Source organism: Camponotus floridanus, unplaced genomic scaffold (assembly GCF_003227725.1).
Source record: "Camponotus floridanus strain SB8 unplaced genomic scaffold, Cflo_v7.5 scaffold124, whole genome shotgun sequence".
Taxonomy (NCBI): domain Eukaryota; kingdom Metazoa; phylum Arthropoda; class Insecta; order Hymenoptera; family Formicidae; genus Camponotus; species Camponotus floridanus.
Window position 1 is genome coordinate 277,862 of NW_020229242.1, and position 23,169 is coordinate 301,030.

The following is a 23,169-nucleotide window of genomic DNA, read 5'->3' on the forward strand; positions in this document are numbered from 1 at the left end:
TATTAAGATTTAAAAGCGTTATATACTTTATATTAATATCATTATCATCATTCAACATATAAATATTTATTTTTAAAATATTTAATATTTACAAGAATATTATGAATTACGTATATTTAAAATATATCTTAAATATCTTTGTTTATATTCAATATCTCAACAAAGTACTGAATATACATTTCAATTATTTAACGATAAAATATTATTAAAATATTAAAAAGTTATGCAAGTGGAGGATTCTTATAAAAGTTATTCTATTTTTTTTATAAGATTTGAGTAGATACTCTCGAAAAAAAAGTTTCGTGATACTATATATCTGATTATATATGTATTATATTTAAACTATACATTATATAAATTTCCTGATATTATATATCTGACTATAAATATTTAAACTATATATTACTATAGTATATCACACTATATATATAATTTATATATCACACTATATAGTTTACTATATGTTGTTAATTATAATTGTTTATGTATATGCATTAAAAGTAATTAATTGATATAATAAAATGTATAAATAAACCATTTTGATATAATAAATATATTTTATATTAAAATTTCTTATATAATTAATATTGTATTATATATATATATATATATATATATATATATATATATATATCATTATAACAATTAACTTTCTTTCTCTCTCTCTCTCTCTTTCTCTTGAATATGAATAAAGTGTATATAAAAAAACACATTTTCTATAAATTACAATTATAATATAAATTATATGAATTATAAAATATATTACTGTTGTATATATCATAATATATTTAATATATTTGATACTTATAAAGAGCTGCAAAAATGTATCGATACGAATTTAATTGCTCTATGCAAGTGTATGCAATTTAATATCTTAATCTTTTACGCGGTTTTTCTAAGAAAAAACACTATTCTTTTATTAATATTTGACAATTTAAAATCTAATTAACTGAAACAGGAAATATGTAACAATAAATTATTTACAGTTGTCGACTATAACCAAGGCGGACTAGAACAACGCATACTAATAGGATAGCTATGGAATCTGGGAAGCTGGAAGATGCTCCATTTAGTTCCGAACAGACATCGTGTTTACAACTGGACACCAAGTTATCGAATTTCCTCTTCAAAAATTCCCAGTCGCAGAGACCAACTTGGCAGCCATCGTATCGCACTGGTTTTTCCGCCAGGTAAAACATTACTTTATTGCGATCGTTGCTGTCATTACATCTGCAACAGAATATAGATTTTCCATAAAGATTAAGATCCTTTAATATATTTAGAATAAAAAAAATTTTCGTTGCATACAGAAATTTAAAGTCAACTGCTGTTCATTTATTTTATCAAAGTCAATTGATTTAATTGACCGCTTTATTTAAATTTGATTACTTTATAAAATAAATTAAGAAAGAGATCTGATATATCTTAAATCAAAGTAGCACTTTTAATAATACAATTAAAAAATATAGAAATTAGAGTACAATTTATGAAGCAGTAGAATCAAGAATCTATCTATATTTAAGAGAATTGAAAATCTTGAATGTATAATTATAATGTATAATTATAAGAATTGGATAAAATATCATATATTAATACGAATATTAGAGGTACTTGAATTTGAAGCAGCAATAAATTAACTTGATCATAAAAGAGAAATACACACATTCAAATAATTGAAATGGAATAAATAATAATAATAATTTTTTAGTAAAGAATTTTCAAACAAAATAAAACGTGAAAAATAAATGTGTAACAAATAAAAGAAATATTCTCACTTGTAAAATACGGCGATGAGATTCGCGGCGTAGGATGATATCATAGATGTACGCCACTGTCGTCTAGCCATGTCCTTGTAATTGTAATTGGTCAACTGCGTCGAGTCCTCGTTTATGCCCATCGCAGTTAGGAGATTTTGCAGACTGATTATGTCACTAAAGTAGAAGATGCCTGTGGGTTCGCCCGACATTTGATCCCTCGCTATATTCCTAATAGAAAGAGACACATTTCTCATTTTTTATTTTTCCCTTTTTTTCCTATACAGAAATTTACAGAATATTGTATAATTATGTCAAGTTATTCTTCGCGTAAGTAATCCTCATCGATTTCTACTTTCAGAAAATTCAGTGTAATAAGAAAATAGAATTGGAAGAATTTAATAGAGATATCTAAATTTATATTTGAAGAGCGAGAAAAACAATGATGGAAGATTCGAATTTTGAATGGTACCCGAAATGTTGCATCATGTTGCGCAGAAGAGGACATCCTAGACGAGCATTGATATTTCGTCCGTAGCCTGCTTTATAATAGTAATCAAGATCCTCCCTATACTCCAAAATGCGGAGCTCTTCTTTGCTAAAGACGGCACACCAAGGTGAAAGTTTGGTCACGGTCCAAGCTTTCTCGTATCGACAGGCGTCGTACATTGCGTCGATTCTTTCTACAAATAATTTGACGAATGTATAAACTTTTCATAGACGAAAAAATTTCCATATAATTACGTAGAATGATTATATTACAAGAATTAATACAAGAATTAAGTTTAATTATTTAATTTTTTTATTAATACAAGAATTTAATTTTATATTTTTTTATATTTTTATTTCTTATATTAAATGATCGATGTAATAATAGAATTATTGACGTACCGGTAGAGATATTGTTTAGAAAACCAAGTCGTCGGCTGACATTCTTCAAAAGATTCTGAAATTCTGATCCAGCATCAAATTTCCTACGTTCCGTATCTTCGAGCGATTGTTCATGCTGTTTATCGTTTTTCCATACTCCGCATGTTTTATATGCCTGTTAAATTAATGAAATCAGATAGACAAAAGCAAAGAGAACGATATTATGGCTTAAAGAAATAATAATTTTTCTACTCTATAATTTGTTTATTAAAGAAATTGTTAATTTTGTTAAAAATCTTGATTATAATAGAGGCAAAGAATAACTTATAATATAAATATTTACCATAAGTAAAGTATCATTAAGAGGACTGTCCTCGGAAAGCACGGCTACCCTGCTTCCGAATAGACCCTCCATAAAAGATGCCATACTTTCGCGCGCTTCAGTAGCACGGAACTGAAAGAATATTTAAAAATTGAGAAAAAAACATTTAAATGTAAATTAATTAATTTAAATATAACTTTTTTATATTTTTTTATAATTGAAAAATATAAAAAATAATATAAAATAAAGAATATAGAAAATATCTCTTATTGTTTCATCGGTTTATTATTATTTATTGACTTAAATATTCTGTCTAGGAAATATTTATTGACGAATATCCAAATAATTTAATTTAATAATTAAATATTTATTGCGACATTCCAGAAAAAAAACACCTTGTAATTGGCAGGCGTGATATTGCTGGCATCGGGCAATAATAGTTCCGGAAAATTGCTCTGCAACCTTCTCGCCAGTAACCTCATGTCCTCCACCCCTTGTGGCGTCAGAACTTCCGCCCGCTGCGGGGACAAATAATCGTCCGGCTGCCATCTTCGCAGATTCTCCAGATCTCGATTGCACAAGTGACCCTCTGATGGCGCGAGAAAAGGACAGAAAATGAATGAGGAAACATTCATATGGTAAGCATTTTAGATACGCAAAATATCATTGATATTTACGACAATTTTTGCAAAAAACATCGCTAAAATTGTCTGAAATATCTACATAAAAAGATGATAAGAACAAGAAAAGAAACGAAAAGAACAAGAAAAGAAAAGTCGATTCTACATTAAAGAAAATGCCTACCACCACGCGTTTCATGATTGTTGAGTATATGCTCTTTGACATCGGTTAAAGCGACGATTTCGTTGATCTCGTCAACGGTCGGGCAGCGAGTACCGTGTGCTGCGAGCATCCAGATTTGCACCGGTCGACAATCTAAAATTAAATTATATATGTAGCTGTTGTTATATAATATATATTAGAAATTGTACTCTGTTATTTTTAAAAGTACAATCCAAAATGTAGGAATAATCATTCTTTATCGAAATAAAAGTAGAATAAGATGGAGACGTTATTACCAAAATTATCACAAATAAGATAGGAGATTTGATGTTTATAAAATTTGATTCGAAAATTAAATTTTTTAAAATTTACTTTCATCAAACTTTTGCAGATGCAAAACCTATGGACATCCAGTTGTTGCATCGAAAAATCTGGAATAAAATCAAGGCAAGACACGGATCAATCAATTTCCAATACTCACTCGGTACTATTTGAAACCGGGTCTTGCCACCGTGAACGAAATGATATGCAGTCTTTGTGGCCATGTACAGATACGGATCATCCTCATCCGCGAAACAGAAGTCGACGTCGCGCGCGACGGACACATGGACATTCGAAAAGGCCAAGAGCGACGTGACTAGCACTAACAACAACGCGCACATTATGTAGTGGAAACTGTCGTTCCTGCAACAATATGGTAATACTAATAATAAGAATGATTGCATCAAACGTGAATAAATAACATGCAAAAAATTTGCACATGATGCAATAATAAAAAAAAACATTGTAAGTAATTGCGATCGTTGATTATAAAATTCAGGGACTCGAAGTGCAATTTTAATACGGTTGACTGGTGAAAAGTTCTTTTATAAAAGTAATGAGATGTTTCAATTTTCACTATTTTTTTTAAATATTATTGCATTCATTATGTCAATCTTCTTATTTTAAAATGAATATTTTTAAAACTCATTGTTCCAGAGACTCGTTTCTTTTCAATCCTGGATTTGAATAATGATATTAATTTTTTCGCAATTTTTGAAAAGTACGCACTGCGCATCATATTTCTGCAACATATTTTGCAACAAACTTGCGCAATTGTACGGTATAAATTTTTATGGAAAGTTTACGTAAAATATATTTGCGTTTAGACAGTGATCTTAACGGAATGGATTTATATCGGAAGAAAAACGCTTTTCCTTTTTTATCCCGTGAACCGCGGAATAAACTTTTTGCCGCAGGTTGACTATATCGCGGAATATAATTTATTACCAACTTTGGTGAAGAAGCTAGCGTAACGTGACTCTGCCGATTGCATAACCGGAAATGTTCGCACGTTCGCTGCTCAAGTTTTACCGCGAGCAGATAAACCGATAAGTATTAGTCAGAAGATGATGACAGATTCTCAGAGTTGACTCGCAGTATCTATGCACTTCGAAAAATGATCTCTTTCAAATCCAAATATTAAGTAATTTAAAAAGGAAAATGACTGGACTTATTCCTAGAAAAAATTTCGAAGGATATGCAAAGATCGAACAAGAAGAGATTTGAAAGGATTGGAAAATTTCACAGGGTTTTGATTTTCATGAAAAAAATCGTTAACGCGAAGGCCAAGGATAGACCCCAAGTGAATGAGAGAGTAGAATTATTACGTCGTACATCGTAATGGTATTCTAACCGATGAAAACCGGTTTCCAGTGTACTCTTAAGGTTGAGGGGTTCTCGCTACATACGGCTGTCTTTGAGATTTTGTAATCGGCGGAAAATCAAAAATAGCTCGCACGTAACAGTGACGAATAACTCAATTGACAATGAAACGCGATTAGAGCCTTCTTCTTTCGCGCTGACGATTTTACTACTTTATTACTGCTTAGCCTACTTATGCTTAATTTCTTGTGTCCGCAGATACCACGCAAGTGCCACCATCGTCTCTAAGCATCGTTGCAAATTTCATTTCAATGTGAAATCCATTATCCACGCCCGTCCCGCTTTAAGCGTCATTTCGAGGATAATTTAATACGCATATATTCAGCGGATAAACAAGAAAATATTCAGTTCTTGTTTTTTACATAATAGAGATGCCTCAGAGGAAATCATTATTATGGAAATAGAGGTAAAATATACAAATTGTAAAGGTAAAATGTACAAATAACACGTTTGCTCTGTATAGAATTTCTTTTTAATTAATTTTCTATTAATTTTTTAATTCATATAATTTAAAATTTTAAATAACAGGATATCTAATCTCCGAATTCACGAATAAGTTAGTGTACAATCGATTGAAAAAAAACTTAATTGTTAGATTGTTAGAATGAGTGAAATCTCAAAATCACTTTAACGATTACTTTGATCGGGATGGAATTATTTAAGAACGAAGGATATCGTGATTTATAAAAGAAATCGAGATAATTACTCTTAGAAAGGAAAAGGATATTACGAAAGAAAGAAGATTGGAATAATTATGAAAAAGACTAAGAGAAAATCGAAGCAAAAAACGATCGCGAATAAAACTTTTTTATGGGAGATTTGTGGATGACTTCAAATTATGATGATCTAACATTGATTCTACGTAAAATATCGAAAAGATACGCTTAAATATCCTTCGCGATAAATTTGCGCAGATGCAGCGAAACGGTAATGACAGCATACAATAAAGGAATGTACGTCGCTGTTAGATATATAGCTGTCATGTATGATGACGTATGCTTGTGCGAGAAAGAATATGTAAAGATTATCAACTATCCGGAAAAAAGTCTATATATAAGTAAATATAAATAGAAATAATTATATATAAATGTCCATTTCCTATATTTTCTTTCTTTTCTGTAATCTCTATCTGTAAAGGAAAAAATGAAAAGAAGAATAATTGAAAAATAGTTAGAAATATAATTTTTGGCTTGTTTTTTTAGAAAAAGTTAAAATTTGAAGAAATAAAAAATGCTTGTCTATATAAATTTATATATAATTATATGTTAGCTATTTTTTCTCATTAAAATTATATTTTTAACTATTTTTCAATTTTTCTTATTTTTCTTATATAAGGACAGAGATTATACGAGAGAAAGAAACCATACACATGTGTATAATTATATATATTTTAATTATATATATAATTGTTACATATTTATTTATTACATATTTATACTTAGATATATAGATTTTATATAGATTTTTTTCAAATAAATAATGTGATTATTACTATGTTTCACGAACAAAAATATTTATTAGAATAGTACTCGAAGTAATGAAATCCTGATCGGAAGATGTTATTTGATGATCAATTAATGATTTTCGGCGATTGATCTTATGATTTAATATATCCTGATATTCCTGATATAGGATTCTTCTAGTTTCATGTTTCTCAGATACATATCTGTTGCAATTTCTAGATTCTTTAATTTCTTTCTGGGTTTATTACTTTAAATTCTAAAACTTAAATTTTTAAAGTTTATTATTTTGGAATTCTTAAATTGGATTTATCTTGGATTTTCAAATTTTAAAATTCTTGACTTCTTTATATTTTTTAAAATATAAAGATTCTTCTTCTATCACATAATTCTTAAATTAAATATTTCCTAGCAAAGTTTTCTTCGACATTTCCTGAACTTTTCATTATATTCACTGCAATATTTCTAAATCTGCGAATTCTTAACATCTTTACATCTTATTTCGTTTATTTTTGTCAATTGTTTTGAATTTTTACTTTTTATTAAATTTATCAATCTCTTATAGATTCATTAGTAGAATTTAAAAATAATATCTTTCATCGCCTTGTTCTCTTTTCAGATGTTTCTTGAACTAAACTAAATGCATTTCAGCAAAAAATACACTTCCGATCACGTATTCCGACAATAAATGGCGAAGCGATAGACGGCGGGGGCACGCGACAATTGTTCATGAAAGTAGGACGACGACGCTGGTCACGCTGGATGATTCTTAGAGCAGGAGAGCAGCGTAATTATATTCGTGTGTTTTACGCGAGCGCGAGTTCGTTCGTTTTCAGTGAAATCTGACAATGTATCGGAGTAGATCAGCGGCGATTGCAATCCTCGAATTACGCGATCGAAAGCGAACGCTGCGCACTTTCGTGTCGGATATAACTGGAATTTACGAGAAAACGAGAACGTGAACACGATATATTATTAACACGATGTATTTATCGTGCGATATATCATTTGCTATGCTTCTAATTAGATCATCATCTCGCATGCGTTGAAGCGATATGTTAATTTCGCATGTTAAGGTCGCGAATCGAGCGTTTCCGACTTAGGAATCATCTACGTACGTACGTAGATTCAGTGCGAATCCTAACGTTCAAAAGGCGAGAACTTGAGAAATCTGTAAATTTTGGAACGTTAGATTCAGAATATTAGATTCAAGAATTTTGTGAGATCACTTGTCGATGAAAAATTTAAGAACATTCTAGAGATAAAATTGAAGGATTTTTTTAAGAACGTGAGAAACTGAGTATCTAAGAACTTTGAAGTCCAACTGTTCAAATAAACTTACCATCAATATTTGAAAGATTGATGCGTTTAACAATTTATTATCTCTGTAGATTTTTTTAATGAGATTTTTATAGTCACGTTCGTAAGGTTCTAATTGTCAAAATCGAAACAATTTTAATTAAGAAGATATTAATAATTTGAAATTAATGAAATTGAGTGAAATTTGAAATTAAGTGAATCTAACAATAAGAACTGAAGTATCTATCAATTCAAGTATTTAATAATCAAAATATACTAATAATATATCAGTAATTAAATGATTAACGCATTTAAAATACAAAATAACTTTAAAAAATATTTATTTCAATAAAGTTTTTCATGTTAATTTCTCATGAAAGATATTTATAATAGAAAATTATGAACATACACTTATAATTCTTATTTAGATGAATTTTTAATTCAAATAAAAGAATATTTTTATAATAAAAATATAATATTTAAAAAAATAACCTAAATAAATTATTAATAATATACGTAAATTTTTAATTTAAATACATTCATTTGATTTAATTTTATATTTGAATTAGAAGTTCAATTAAAATTTACTTTTAAGGTTTTTTTAGTTTATTTAATTAGAAAATAAATTATTTCGTACAATTATTAATCATAATAAACTTCCTTCATTTGAATTAAAATTTATTCTTTTAGATTAAAGTGCAAAGATAAAAGATAAAATTTATTCTTTTAGGTTAAAGTGCAAACATAAAAGATAAAATCGAAGATGATCGAATACATACGGAGAATGTGGGAACGCTCGACGATCAAGGAACTATATCCGAGATGCTGCAAATTGAGATCAAAGATTTTTGAAACTTGAAAGGGCGCGGTCAATCACGAGAGATCGAGTCACGGAAGAGTGAAAGAGAAGCTTCACTTCCGACGTAAGGAATGTAAACAATGTACACCTTCGCGCGCGATCGCGAGGTTCGCGTTCAAAGCCACCGTTCGCTGCGGCGGTTCGTGTGGCACTGTCGCCCGAGGTCGTCGCGCCTGGTTGCCTACCGAACAACCGACCATATCTAGACCTAGCGCCTGCTGCAACTCTAACTTGCATCTCAACCGCGATCTCTTCGATCCGCGAGTTAGCGCGACCTGGTTTAGAGACGTACGGGCGTTTCTATCTCAATATATCGCGCTCGATTCTTGTCACGTTACGTGGTAGATTCCAGAGAAAAGTTGATCCTGCATTCCGTCTTTTATTCGCGGGTATTGTTATTATCAATGTAACTTGTCATTTTCTTCTTATTTAGAGTCATTTTTTTATTATTTAGAGTCTTATGTAGGTAAAATAGACTACTATAAATAGACTACTAACAGGAATAATTTATTACATAAGATACATAAACTTTTTGCTCACCTTGATATAATTGTTCCATCGTCGCCAGATGAATTACTAGATCTCTTTTATTTCTCTCTCTCTTTCTCTCGACTATTCTCTTACGACATTAACACATCACTCGCAAAACAATGCTAATTACGACCGCCCGCGCGCTAATCATCGAATCACGATAATCGCGCGGAATTCCCAACGTTAACACATGTGTCGCATATTTTGTTGTATTGTATTATATTGCACAAAGTATTTAATTATAATAATATAATTAAATTATAATTAATATTATTCCATCTGATGATTAGTATATTAATGCGTGTTATTAATTCGGAAACGAGCAAATTATATCTAAGTTGACAAAAACTTTCGCGAAAGACAATTCGAAACCAAGCATAGAGTTAAAGATGTCATTATCATTCATTAAAGATCGCAAAAACATAAAATATGCGAGATATGTTGCTCCTCGATTTAATTGCAAAACTTACTATTAAATAGCGATTATGTGTGTGTATGTGAAGTAACATTTTGATTTTTATATCATTCTTCGTAGAAAAAAAACATTTAATTTTGCAATATAATAATCATTCATAATAAACACCGAGGACACAACATTGAGCGTAGAAAGTTCGACCTTCGAGAGAGAAGAGAGAATAATTGTCCTTTTCGCTATCCCATAGAAAACCTAAAGTCGTTTCTATAGACTGACTGGTCTTTTCGATTATCGTAACTGTGACGATAATTTTGTGTCTAAAGAGAAATAAGAATAACAGTATATAAACAAAGTGAATTTCATAAAATTGATGTGTTAAGAAATATCAAAAAATATTTCAAAATTATATAGTTTAAAGAGAATAACTTGAAATTAATTAAAGAATATATTTCGTGAAAAAATAATTAAAACTAAATTAAATAACATAATAATTCAACAATATAAATACATAGTGAGAAATATAAAATTGAAATATATTGTGTTTCAAAAAATTAAAATATTTAAAATAATATTTCAGAAATTGTATACTTTTTAGTATGAAATATCAAATTCTTTAAATATAAGATATTAATTTAAAGAAAATAAAATAAATTAAAAAACATATTTTATAACGAAAATTAATTAAAGATAAATTTTATTTTTTTATAGAAGAAATAAGTTAATTTTATAAATCTTTCCATAAATTATGCATTCAGGAGTTTCCAATATATTATTTCTTAACGTACATTGTTTTCAATTTTTCCTCAATTTAGAATTTAAATGAATTAATTTATTAAATAATTATATATATTGCAAAATAAAATTTATGTCAATTACATCTTTTTTTATATACGTGCATTTTTATTTCCGAGATATATCTCTTGTGCGATTTATCTTGCAAGTTAATTTTGTCAGTAAGAAATAAAAAAATAAAAAAAGCTCATACGTATCTTTTGTAAATAGGATTTTCGTCGAGAAAAGGAAGATCCCTTCCCATCAAGAATATCAGCTGTAAATCTTCGAGGATGCAGCTTCCGTATCCGCACACACCTGTCGAAATTGAGTTTTTTCACGCGTCGCCGTATTTCCGATGCGATGTCGCTGCACAATTTTTCAACCACCGTATCATCATACGTGAGCTCATCCAAACGATTATTCATCACTGTTTTCACGATCTTGTCAACTAGATCGACCTTGAATGGATTCGGCGGCTCCATACGGTAAGTATTCTGATATTTTGGCGCCTGCAATAAATTACACTCATTACTAAAAAAATTTCTCTAATTTATTATTTAGTCTTTTTCACTTCCTTATTATGTATACATAGTTTACGCTTTATATGTCATATTTCTTATATATATATATTTTTTTTTTTTTTTCTAAATCTTGTATTCATATATGTAAGATGCCACCACAATTATGACTTTTTAATTTTTAAAAAAATTAGCTATATCTCAAGGGAAGAAAAACTATTAAAATTATATTAATTATTACAATTAATTATTAAAATTAAAAAAAGTTGCGATATTATATATATTAATATGGATTTTGATAATACAGTATGATTTGAGAGAACACTTTGTATATTAAATTCTTACCTCATTATCGTCATATGTCTTCTCATTCGCCTCATGTTGGGACGGCATAATTTGTCAATTTTTAAAAGTAAATCAGTGAACAAATCTTTGCTATTTCGAAAAAATATTCTTTTGAAATAATAATAACTAGCTACTTAGTTAATCCCTTTATAAGAGTACATGTATCTAAGGTAAACGACAATCAGTCACTTAGAAACGCCGCGATCGATAGAAAATAATAATGTTCGAAAATAAATGTTCGTCAGAATTGGTAGACTTTTTACTCTATTTTTTCACGCAATTCGTCATTATTATTTAAAAAATAACGAGTTATTACAATTTCCGGAATACTAAATTTTTTTACATTAAAATATAGTAAAAGTGATTTATTTTTTTATATTAATTTATTTGCTTATAATAAAATGTCTATATTTGTATAAAAATAAAAGAGATAGAAAGAATATAAAAGAAATATACGAGTAAAAATATATAAACATATTCCCGTGAAATTGATATTAAGAGTGTTTCGAAAAATTTAAAGTTATTTTAGAGAAACGTATTCTCTAGAAATATATTCTTTATACATATATTTCCTCGATAAGTATACGAGCTATAAAATCTTCATGTCTGTTTCTTCTTTTCTTTTCCTCTTTCTTCTTATATCAAAGAATTTGAGTTGAAATTTCCGAGAAGCTATATAAGAATACAAATATTGTATTAACACAGGAATATAATGTGAGATATACTTAATAATCTTCTTTAATTTTCATTGTACATTGTTTGTAATATTTCCATCGCCGATCTTTTCGATCTTTTCAAAAAAACGCTGCATCTTAATCATTATTTAACAACTCACTCTTTCTGTTAACATTTATTCTGTTAACTTTTTGTTAACATTTTGATACGAGCCTTAAAATACATTTTGTTTAGCAGTAATTAATTTTAACTTGCATAAAATTCGACGACGCATTATCAGTAAAGATAAAAAAATGTAAGTGCTTGCTTTAGAGATAGATCTCTGATGATGTACAGGCATGCATTTTGCAAGGAGCTTTCGAATTCTTTTGAAATCTCTCGAGATTTCTGAAGAATTCTGACAATTTTTTTTCTCAAGAAGTCCTCAGGAGGAATATGCAAAGACAAAAATGGGATAAATTTGTATCTTTACACCGTCAAACCGTACAATTGTATAATTATTTTTCATTAGTTTTTATTTTTCTACTAAAAAGTACTCAATCTTTTATTTGTTAATTATTTTGTAATAAACCATAGGCAATGACTAGAACATGCTTTGAAAATTATTTAAGGATTATGAAGATCTTTACAATATGTGTCAGTCGAAAGTTCTGTGGGCATGACTGTGTAAAGTTAAATATTTATCGAAAGTAGCAAAGTTTTGCTGCACAAAGAGTAGCGCGAAAAATACGCTCTCTAAAATATACATATATTCATATTACACATTAATCGACACGTCAATTCCACTTACAAATCCTAATGTATCTTAATATCACGACAAACTGTCGTTATATTTGCAAAATTTCATTTTTCATTATCTAACGTCAATGGCAAAATAATTTCATCGACCTATTAAACAATTATTAAATTAAAATCATTACTAGTAAAAAAATAATTACTTTACTTACGATTAAATTAGACTAATATCTTCCGCGTTTAGCTATTTAATAATACATCGACATTATATAAATAATTACAAGCACTTTTTAATCAAGAAGAAGACTCTTAAATAAACAATTAGTAAAATTGTGCGATAAAAAGCCTCGCTTAAATTTATAAGAAAAAATGATTTATAAGAAAGTTTAATTGAATTTAAATTTAAATTTAACTTGTCATTTTTATATTTTTATAAGAAAAGAAAAACTATGAAACAACGCATTAAACATTTAATTTAATGACGAATCCAAAGAAAATAATAACAGTTTTAATATTCTTCTCTTGATCATAAGAGACTCTTATTCAATGTTTGCCCTACATGTTTGCGAAACCTGCGTTAAAGTATTTCTCTCTGTGAGGTAGGCATTGAAATCATTTGCATCATTATTTGTTCGACAGCGAGTCCCGGCGAGAGAGTTCCTGATTTTCTGCGTGAATCGTCCTCGGTTTGAACCCTCGGAAAATGAAACGACGAAGAATTCTAAGACAGCAATTCCACTTCCGCCTGAATGTTCTGGCGCGCCTGTTCCTCCAGCTTGTCGCGAAACTCCATGGTGGCGAAGATGTTCGGGATCTGCAGGAAATTCTGCAACACCTAACGAACATAGGAATGTTCATACGAAGAATACGATCGCATTAAATCAATCTCTCTTCTTAAGATAATTTATAATAGGTAAATTTTCTTTCTAATTTTATAGATATTCTCTATTGTGCAAGAACATTTTTTTATATCAAGAGCTTACGTAGATTTTCGAAATTATATGGATTTGTAACGCTATAAATATGCAGGCGAAAATCTTGAATTCTATCTCATTATTATAGTATATTTATATTATATTATATTCATATTATATTTCAATATTTCGATTGCGGTCAAGATTCATCTTGCGACAATTTTTCTGCGATTGGAATTCTCGCAAACTCTTAATAAGCTGTACTTTTCGATTGTGTAGAGCAATTACCTTCAGTCGCAGTGCCGTGTACATGGGTTCGCTGAGAAAGGAATATTCTCCGCGTATTCGTTCCCTGTATTCAGCGTAACTATCCGGAGAGGAGCCGAGTATCGCCATGTCCAGGTCCAGAAAGTAATGAGCATCCTCACCACCGAATGCACCCCCTACTTTATGCGCCTCGGTGCTATGAGTCGCTGCCACTTTAAGCAAGGCGCATGTTTCTTCTCTGAGCTCCGCGTCCTTTTGAAAGGATTATAAATTACTTCATATTGTATTTATATCAATACAAGGTAGATATTTATTTTTTATCGCTTTTCGCATTCAATTCTGAAATTCTAAAATTTTTTTTAATAAATATGAAATTATTTTGTATATTTACAATATAAATTTCTTTTTGATTTAATCTATTATATCTTGTAACGCAAACTATATATATACTTATCGCATTTGTATGTTAATATACTTGGATATTTGATCTAAAATCGATGAAATATACCAACCAACGGAATTTCGGCTTCATCGGCAAAAGTATTGAAGTGTTCGAGATTTTTGTCTTCACCATCTAGAGCTTTGGGATCGTATTCAAAACTACAACAGAATTTTCAGTAAGGATATAAAAGTAATAATTTAATAATAAAAATGTATCACACACTCACTTTTGAAAGAATATGGCAAGCAGGACGGCACGTGGATTTTTTAGATTTCCTTTGATTTCATAGTAATGGTTCAACTTCTCCCTGAGCGAGTCCAGATTGTGGTACGTACGTTTCTCTTCTGAATAGATCTCTTGCAGACGCGTGAACCAAGCATCGCAAACCGCAGCGTCCAGACCTTCCGTAGCCTCTTTCCAACTGTCCTCCAGCGATACCATTGTTGCTGAAAAAAAATTGTTCTTAAATGTATGCAAGCATGAAGAAGATTTTATTAATTTATTAAACGCTGAAATATATATATTTATATTAATTTATTAATATATATATTTATTAATTTATTAAATGCTGAAATATATATTTATTGTATGAAAAAATCGATCTTTATCTCGCTAAAAATCATATTTCAGGAAGATATCGATGATTATTCACCGAAATATTGTAGATGACTTATTCATAACAAAAGTATTTGCTAAGAATTAACGTAAAATCCGCTTGAAATAAACGAGTTGAGAGATTTAAATGATAATTTTTGTAACAATTGGCAATTTTTTTTAATGTTCAAATAATATGAAATGCAATTATGAGAACTGAAAGATATATTTAAATATTTTATATTTTTTTACAGACACAAGTAAACAAAGATATTAATGCCGAAAAAAATCAGGATAAAGTCGCAGTATTTGATATTCGATGTTCCAAAATTCGAGAATCCGAGGAAGAGCCAGCACCGAGAATTCGAGAATCCAAATACATTTTTTCAATTTCCTCGGAGATCTGCGAGTTCCGCCTTATGTAAATGCAAATTTGGAGTATACTCGCTGTGCACTTACTTGTCCCTTTCGACGGACGAAGGAAGAAACCGTGGCACGTCGGGGAACAGCAGGAATTACCGAAACATGATTCACGATCGTGTTTCGCGAAACGACACTGCCACGCAGAGCGTTTTACGTTGCGTCGCCGTCGTTGGCGGACAAAACAGTCTCCTCCTCCACTTATTGATCACCCTCGACGACCGATTCGAACCTCTCTACATAGGGGGACCGCAGTCGCGTATTTTCATCGAGAGTACAAAAATTTTTCTTGAGATTTTTATATGCTCTGTAAAAGAAAAAAGATCTCGTGTTGTCTCTTGTGCAGAGAAAATTTCTATCGATACGATACTTTACCCGTTTTGGAATGATCTCGAAAACGGAGCCTGCATAGTGTTATAATTATATACAGTTCGATAAAAAATAATTTTTTTTTCTATAAAAAAGAGCCTTAACATTTTTTGTAGTTTTTTAATGCAATATTTATTATTATGTAATATTAATATGATTATTATTTTGAGAAATCTGCCATTAAAACTGCAAAGAAAGAATTATTTTCATGTATTTTGTCTTGTAGGTAATTATCATACATAATATCCTCATTATATTAACGATCTATATTTATATTTGTAAATATTTTTCAATATGTTTATTCAGATTTGAAAGTTTTCCAGGTCACTAAATAAGAAATCACATGAGTTTTTAAAATTTTTTGTTTTTGTCATTTAAATTTATTAACTTTAATATAGGATTTTCATATTCAACCTGAAAAATCTTCAAGTTGAAATAAAAATATTGAAAAATACTTTTTAAAGTCTTGTAAATCTGTATCATCGACTCTATAGTATCTATAAAAAGTGTGATTGAATTGAAAATATTAACATTTATATTTTTCAGATAAAAAAAAAATATATATATATATATATATATATATATATATATATATATATAATGGAACAATACACATTTTTTGAATTTAATAATAATTAAATAACAACATACTTTTAATTCAATAATACATTTTTATAGTTTATTTACATTTGCTGATTTATATAATCTTAACAAAGGATAAAATTTTTGAAAATTGAAATTTTCGGAAGAATTCGATCATTATATATGCTTTGTGTATATATAACTTGGAAAAAAACTCAATTTACATGATGATTTTTTTCCTCTACTACTACGCCAGCGTAATAAAAAAATTTATCGCACATAATAGATGAACATATATTAGCATTCAATCGGAAATTGTCTATAAATACTGAGATAAAAAGCATCTTTTCCCTCTCTATGTGTATTAATAATCAGTAGAGAAGCACGTATATCAAAAAATTAGATTGTGAGTGCATTCGAGAGCGAATATTCGAGAAAATATTCGCACCAATCGATTGTTAAATTCGATACCCGGCACTGCCTGTCGACAGTAGTTACCGAAAATGTAGCAAAATGCCTGTAAATAATATATTATTGTTCTACGTAACTTTAATCGCGCCAATTTCTATTGTTTTATTTTTGTACGGTTTCTTTCCGATCGCTCATCATGGCGACACGATCGCTTCGCAATCAGATGTTCCGAATTACATTGGCAATGTGAGGTAAATTAACCTTATTTTCGCGCTCTTATTAATCACGCAATTATTAATCAATATCGTTAATATTTGAATAAATTATTAAGATGAATTAAGTTTTTGTTGATATTTATATAAAAGTAATTCCTTTAATATATATTCAGATGTTATTTCATAACACTTATTATTAATTTATGTTATATTTATTGATTTATATTTATATAATATATATTAAAGTTAATATTTATTAAGGTTGATTTATTTTATCGCATGATATATATTAACGAAGTTGAATATATTAATATTGAATACTATTTCAATTTTTTTCTATCAAAATAGTAATAAATGTAAATGTATATTAATACACTAATTTAAAAAATACATATTTATGCACATGCTATTTTCAGCATAAATAAACATGCGCTATATAAACCGATAATAACAAGATTGATAATCATGGTGATCGATGGGATACGATGGGATTTTGTGGCAGGTCCAATGGGAAATATCACTATGCCAGTGACAAGTAAGCTCCTGGCAAACTCTTCTGGATGTTTGTTACAAGTCAAGTTGCAATCGCCAACAGTGACAATGCCTAGAATAAAAGTAAAATTATTATTACTTTTACTATTTATATTTTTGAAAATTACATCTAAGATTTTTTTTCTTAAAAAGAATTTGATACAATTTGCGTTTGCTTTTCAACACAGGCAATGATGACTGGTACAGTGCCAAATTTTGTAGATATAGTACTAAACTTTGGGAGTAAACCACTGCATAGCGACAATTTCTTGCTTCAAGCAAAAAAGTATGGGCATAAATTGGTATTTTATGGAGATGATACTTGGCTCTCTCTGTTTCCTCATATGTTTGAACGTCATGATGGCACTACTTCGTTTTTTGTTACAGATTTTACAGAGGTAATTAGTACATGTTACACTGGTAATAAGTTATATTATAAGTTGCTATTTTATTGGCTGTTTCTTAGGTTTTTCTGCTGATTATTAAATTGCTTATTAGATTGTTATTTTTTATAAACAGGTGGATAATAATGTAACTCGTCACCTACAACACGAGTTGAATTACAATGATTGGACTATGATGATTCTCCATTATCTCGGATTGGATCATATTGGTCATGTTGAAGGTCCATTTGGTGCATCGATTAAACCTAAATTACAAGAAATGGATGAGATCATTAATCAGATAGCTCAAAGAGTGCAATATTGGGTAATTAAAAAATGCCTTAATTCTCATTTTGTAATCTCTTATTTTTTTTCTGTCTATAATATATATTTATTTAGGATATATATTACAGAATATATTGGATATAATGTTTATAAGACATTACTTTGTGGATGTTATTGTGAAAATTATAATTATATATTTAATACATAATAGAAAAATATCTACTAGTTTCTATTAACTTGTTGGATTATCTTTAGAATACCAATGGGATACCTGCACTCTTCATTATCTGTGGCGATCATGGGATGAAAGACTCGGGTGGTCACGGCGGCTCGACATTGCAGGAAACCACGGTGCCGTTCATCGCGATAGGAGGGACTCGCTGTTCTCATTCGAAAGACGGTGAATCGATCGAAATCGAGCAAATCGATATAACGGCAACGCTGTCCTCCGCCTTTGGATTACCTATTCCTTCCGCAAATCTCGGCTCTTCGTTCCTCGATAGCATTTACCATCTTGATGATACCAAGCGACTATTTTTTCTCTATTACAATTCGAGGCAGGTGCTCGATCGTTTTCAAAAGCTCGTCTATCGAAAATCACAAATTGAATGTGAGTATTAATTTAAGAATTATTCATGAATCTTTGGATATAATAAGGAAACTCTGGGTATAAGATAAGAAGCTTAAAATTTTAGAAATAGGGAATATAAAAAATTTGAAATTTCAGATATTTAAACAGATATAATTAGAATTTAAAAAGAAAAATCTTTTTAGGATCTTTTAGTGTTGTAGAGTTTCAAAAAATTCTGTAGAATTATTCTATATGGGTTGTATCAAAAGATATGTCGACCAAAGAGGACAAAATTAATGTTCTTTCTGTATCCAACTTGATTATCTGTAATATTTTAGTTGCTGTTAAGAATAAAAGAAAATATTTCAATGACAAGTTGTTCGGTTTAAGAATATAAATATTGCAATCAGAGCATTCTTTGAATAAGATAATTCTTTTTAGATATATATCGGAAATATTTGGATGCTGTGAATTTACATGTCACTTGGTTGAAAACGAATGAGAGATCAAACAGGATGTTCGAAACGATTGTTTCATCTTACAATGCGATTCTTGTAGAAATGAAGGACGTTCTAATAAGCAGCATAGTCGAGTATGACTTTCGTCCAATAGTTCTTGCTGTGCTCTTTCAATGTCAAGTGAGTAAAATAAACGGATAATTCAAAGATTGCCAAATAAGAAATCAAGCTTCAGGATTCACAGTTCAAATAGTACCAAGTTTAATCTACAGAAAAGGAATCTCTTATATAAGAATACTCATATTTCTCTTACGTGTAATTTTAATAGATAGTCTTCCATGACAAACACAATTTCTTTTCAAGATTGATTTTAAGAAATCTGTTAACTATTTTATATCTTTTTTTAGATACTTGCCATTTTGTTTTTTGCACAAAACGTAATTTGGACTACGCATAAAAGACCCGTATTTTTCTTGATTTATTTTTCTTTATGCTTGGTAACATACTATTTTTACAATTCTGAAAATGTGACTTCGCTTCACCTGATGAATATATTCAACGTTTTATCATTCCTACTCATCATCAGTATCTTGTACATAAACTGTGATCTGTGCATAAACAGCAACTTATCTTTCATAGAGGTAAGAAATTTTATATATTTTTAAAACGAAATATGTGAATTAGAAGTTGTAACTGTTGATTAATAATGTCTACAAATTTATTATTTAATAATAAATAAATTTGTTATAAATTTAAACAAAAATACTTTAAAAATTAAAGAATTATCAGAATTGTTTTACATGATTTGAATAGTTATCTTGCTATGGTTTACATACAAACCAAAATATATACGATTCTATAATTTTTTATGACATAATATTTAATAATTAAATATAAATTATTAAATACTTTAAATTTAATAATAGAGTTTCTATTATATTTTTTATTTGTCAAGAATTAAAAAAAGCAAATAAATAAAATATTCTTAACATACTATATTTTAATTGAATTTAGCTCACAAGGAAACCAAAAATATGTAGAGTGTTTGAAGTCGGCGCATTATTACACGTAGCGAGCCTCGCCGGTAGCAGCTTCATCGAGGAGGAACATCAGACATGGTACTTCTTCTGGTGTACTATGATTTTGTACTTCCTCTATCGATGCTTCAGAAAATTGCTCGTATGTAAACGATAGTGAGTATGTTTTTTCCTTCTTAGGTTCGTTAAATGCATTATTTTTTATCTAAAAAAGATTAGTAATTAATTAGTAAAAATTTTAAAGAGAAAAAAATTCATATTTATTAATTTTTTCGATAACATATAATGTTTATACTATGAATTAAGTTATTCTATAAATATATTTTATGTATGTGAAGAATCTAATAATTATTTTTATAAGTTATATTATATATAGAATGAGAAATGACATGAATGCTGAATAGGATATTTTTTTCTAAAATCCACAATTCGAAATGGCGTTATTATTTTTTCTTTAGCCTGTATTTAAAAAATGACAAAATTTGAATCAGATTTAAATATCCATTACGTCGCAACTGAATCTTTCGCCAGTTAACGGTGTGGTATACAATAGCGATCTTACGAGCGATCTAAGGATGCGAACCGGAATGGATCGACGTTACAGGAATTCTAGGCATTCACGCCATGTAGAACTTTGCGCTAAGTTATTATTGGTACTGATAGGGCACAGAGTTCTGCGAAAGTTAAATAGTACCGGTGACAAATGGGCGCATCTACCTGACCTAGCTCGCTGGTTGAAAGAGGACGACAGTAAAATCGGGATGACATTCCTGCTTCTAGCTGGTGAGAGTTTTTAAATTTGACGGTGAGAGATTTATATACAGAATATTTCAGTTCTTCTAATGCTACATTTATTTTATAGCGCTTGTTCTTTTAATCTGGATAGCACACAAATGCGAAGACAAAGAATACAAACGGCTATCGTTAATATTTAATATGGCCATTGCAACATGTATATATCTTCGTCATATGGCCAACAATACTGTTCTGAGAATTCCATTATATTTTTCATCAAGGTAAATATAAAAAACTGTAGGGAATGATAGTTTTCTTTTATGTGTATCTTTTTGTTCAACTGTATTATTGATATAATATTTTGTATAAAATTAAATTTTTAAATTATTTGTCGTAGTAATTACGAGAGTAATAACAAAATACGTTTAAATTCCGTTTATTGTAGTGGAATATACGAAGTACAGATGTTTTGGAGAATAGCAGTGCTGTTTCTCATAAGCTACGGCTATCGAATGACTTTAATAATTAGACACGACAAACAACATTTCGCAAGTACAATGCTATTTTTCATCATCAATTTCTGGGTGATGATCTCGGCGATGCTCCATCAACCATACAATGTGATCTTGTTGCCATTGCAGATCGTTGCAAGCTCAACGATTGATGCAGTATTGAAAGAAAATAATTTAACGTTTGATCTCAGCGTCTTCATACACTGCTGGCTCGGCAATGTATTTTATTTTTGTCAGGTAGATATTCCCATGAATTTTTCAAATCCTCGATTCTTGTATTAATATATTAAAATTATATTTAAATATGAAATGGAATATATAATAATATGTTTAAATATAATAAAATATAATCAAAATTAAATATATCTTAAATGTATATCTATATTTAAATATATAACATTGAATTCTTAAAATAAAGTTTAATTATATACATAATAAGTTGAAGAGGTGATTTGCAGAAAAATTGTCAAAAATACCTCTTAATTATGTATAATTAATTTTGCTTTGATAAAAAGTTTGATAAACTAATTGAATTGTTATAATTTAAAATTCTAGACATTTATTTTATTAAGAATTAAATTTTAGTTACTTATTATATAATGTAATATGTGTATGATTAATGTTTCAGGGAAATTCTAATAGCCTTGCGAGTATAAACATTGCGGCAGGATATGTCGGCTTGCGTTCCTATATGCCTTTCATTACCGGCGCATATTTAATCATAAACACTTATTCCGCGCCCGTCCTAGCTTATTTTCTGCTCGTTTACCGTCGACAGTCAAGCGAGACACATTGGTAAGTCGCTTTGCGAGTTCTAAAGTTCTCTTTCAAGCAATCAACGAATCGTTACAAAGGAATGGATTTGTATTTATAGCATGGATATCGTTACACATACGAGCAGAACTTACATCGCATGGAGATTATTAACTATGACCGTTTATATGATCATCGTCGTTGGCCAACGTCATCATCTTTTTGTATGGTCAGTGTTTTCCCCGAAATTGTTGTACGAGGCGATGTATTCTGCGATGATGTGTTGTAGTGCATTATTGGCATTGATTGTGATTACACTGCAATCTGCGATAATTCCTAGTTACGCATCGTACAAGGATTAAGCCAACACAGGAATGACTTTTGTGTCTTTGACAAACAAATAAATTTATATTTTATATTTAATATTTTATTATTGCAATATAATTTATCTCCTCCTTAAAAAAATTCATTTTATTGCGACAAACTGAATTTAAGACTAATAAAATATTAATCGTATTAAAATATATTTAATGAAAATATATTAATAAAAATTCAAATATCATTTAGAATCAAATATATATCCTTGAATCATCAAAATTGTATAATCTTTGTTCTTAACTTTTTTTGATTTCTTGTTTAAACACTG

General features: G+C 29.3%; 4 protein-coding genes and 1 long non-coding RNA gene across 6 annotated transcripts; 2 read left to right on the forward strand and 3 right to left on the reverse strand.

The window, feature by feature from the left end:
- Positions 1-787: 787 nt before the first annotated feature.
- On the reverse strand, positions 788-9,219 carry LOC105252391 (multiple inositol polyphosphate phosphatase 1). The gene is made up of 9 exons (XM_011259774.3): positions 8,972-9,219; positions 4,211-4,413; positions 3,751-3,882; positions 3,342-3,535; positions 2,968-3,078; positions 2,646-2,799; positions 2,227-2,437; positions 1,776-1,985; positions 788-1,230 (listed from the first exon to the last, which is right to left on the reverse strand). Exons 2-9 carry the CDS (start codon positions 4,389-4,391, stop codon positions 981-983), a joined length of 1,443 nt encoding a protein of 480 aa, XP_011258076.1. The 5' UTR covers positions 4,392-4,413; positions 8,972-9,219; the 3' UTR covers positions 788-980.
- On the forward strand, positions 4,245-7,765 carry LOC112639989. Of its 2 annotated transcripts, none has more exons than XR_003123791.1 (3): positions 4,245-4,426; positions 5,632-5,839; positions 7,545-7,765. It is a non-coding gene; the product is annotated as an uncharacterized LOC112639989 (long non-coding RNA). The 2 variants fall into 2 exon arrangements; XR_003123792.1 differs by lacking the exon at positions 7,545-7,765 and adding an exon at positions 5,962-6,476.
- Positions 9,220-10,129: 910 nt separating the features above from the next.
- Positions 10,130-11,682, reverse strand: LOC112639990 (tctex1 domain-containing protein 3-like). Its single transcript, XM_025415618.1, has 3 exons — positions 11,635-11,682; positions 11,087-11,280; positions 10,130-10,314 (listed from the first exon to the last, which is right to left on the reverse strand). Exons 1-3 carry the CDS (start codon positions 11,680-11,682, stop codon positions 10,149-10,151), a joined length of 408 nt encoding a protein of 135 aa, XP_025271403.1. The 3' UTR covers positions 10,130-10,148.
- A 662-nt stretch (positions 11,683-12,344) lies between these two features.
- LOC105252472 lies at positions 12,345-15,865 on the reverse strand. The gene is made up of 5 exons (XM_011259891.3): positions 15,721-15,865; positions 14,894-15,113; positions 14,738-14,825; positions 14,247-14,477; positions 12,345-13,879 (listed from the first exon to the last, which is right to left on the reverse strand). Exons 2-5 carry the CDS (start codon positions 15,106-15,108, stop codon positions 13,766-13,768), a joined length of 648 nt encoding a protein of 215 aa, XP_011258193.1. The 5' UTR covers positions 15,109-15,113; positions 15,721-15,865; the 3' UTR covers positions 12,345-13,765.
- A 953-nt stretch (positions 15,866-16,818) lies between these two features.
- Positions 16,819-22,944, forward strand: LOC105252551 (GPI ethanolamine phosphate transferase 2). Its single transcript, XM_011260013.3, has 13 exons — positions 16,819-17,294; positions 17,675-17,873; positions 17,978-18,187; positions 18,309-18,497; positions 18,713-19,067; positions 19,470-19,666; positions 19,894-20,127; positions 20,501-20,679; positions 21,077-21,306; positions 21,386-21,539; positions 21,704-22,007; positions 22,399-22,565; positions 22,645-22,944. The coding sequence occupies exons 1-13, from the start codon at positions 17,146-17,148 to the stop codon at positions 22,883-22,885; spliced, it is 2,808 nt and encodes a 935-aa protein (XP_011258315.1). The 5' UTR covers positions 16,819-17,145; the 3' UTR covers positions 22,886-22,944.
- Positions 22,945-23,169: the final 225 nt, after the last annotated feature.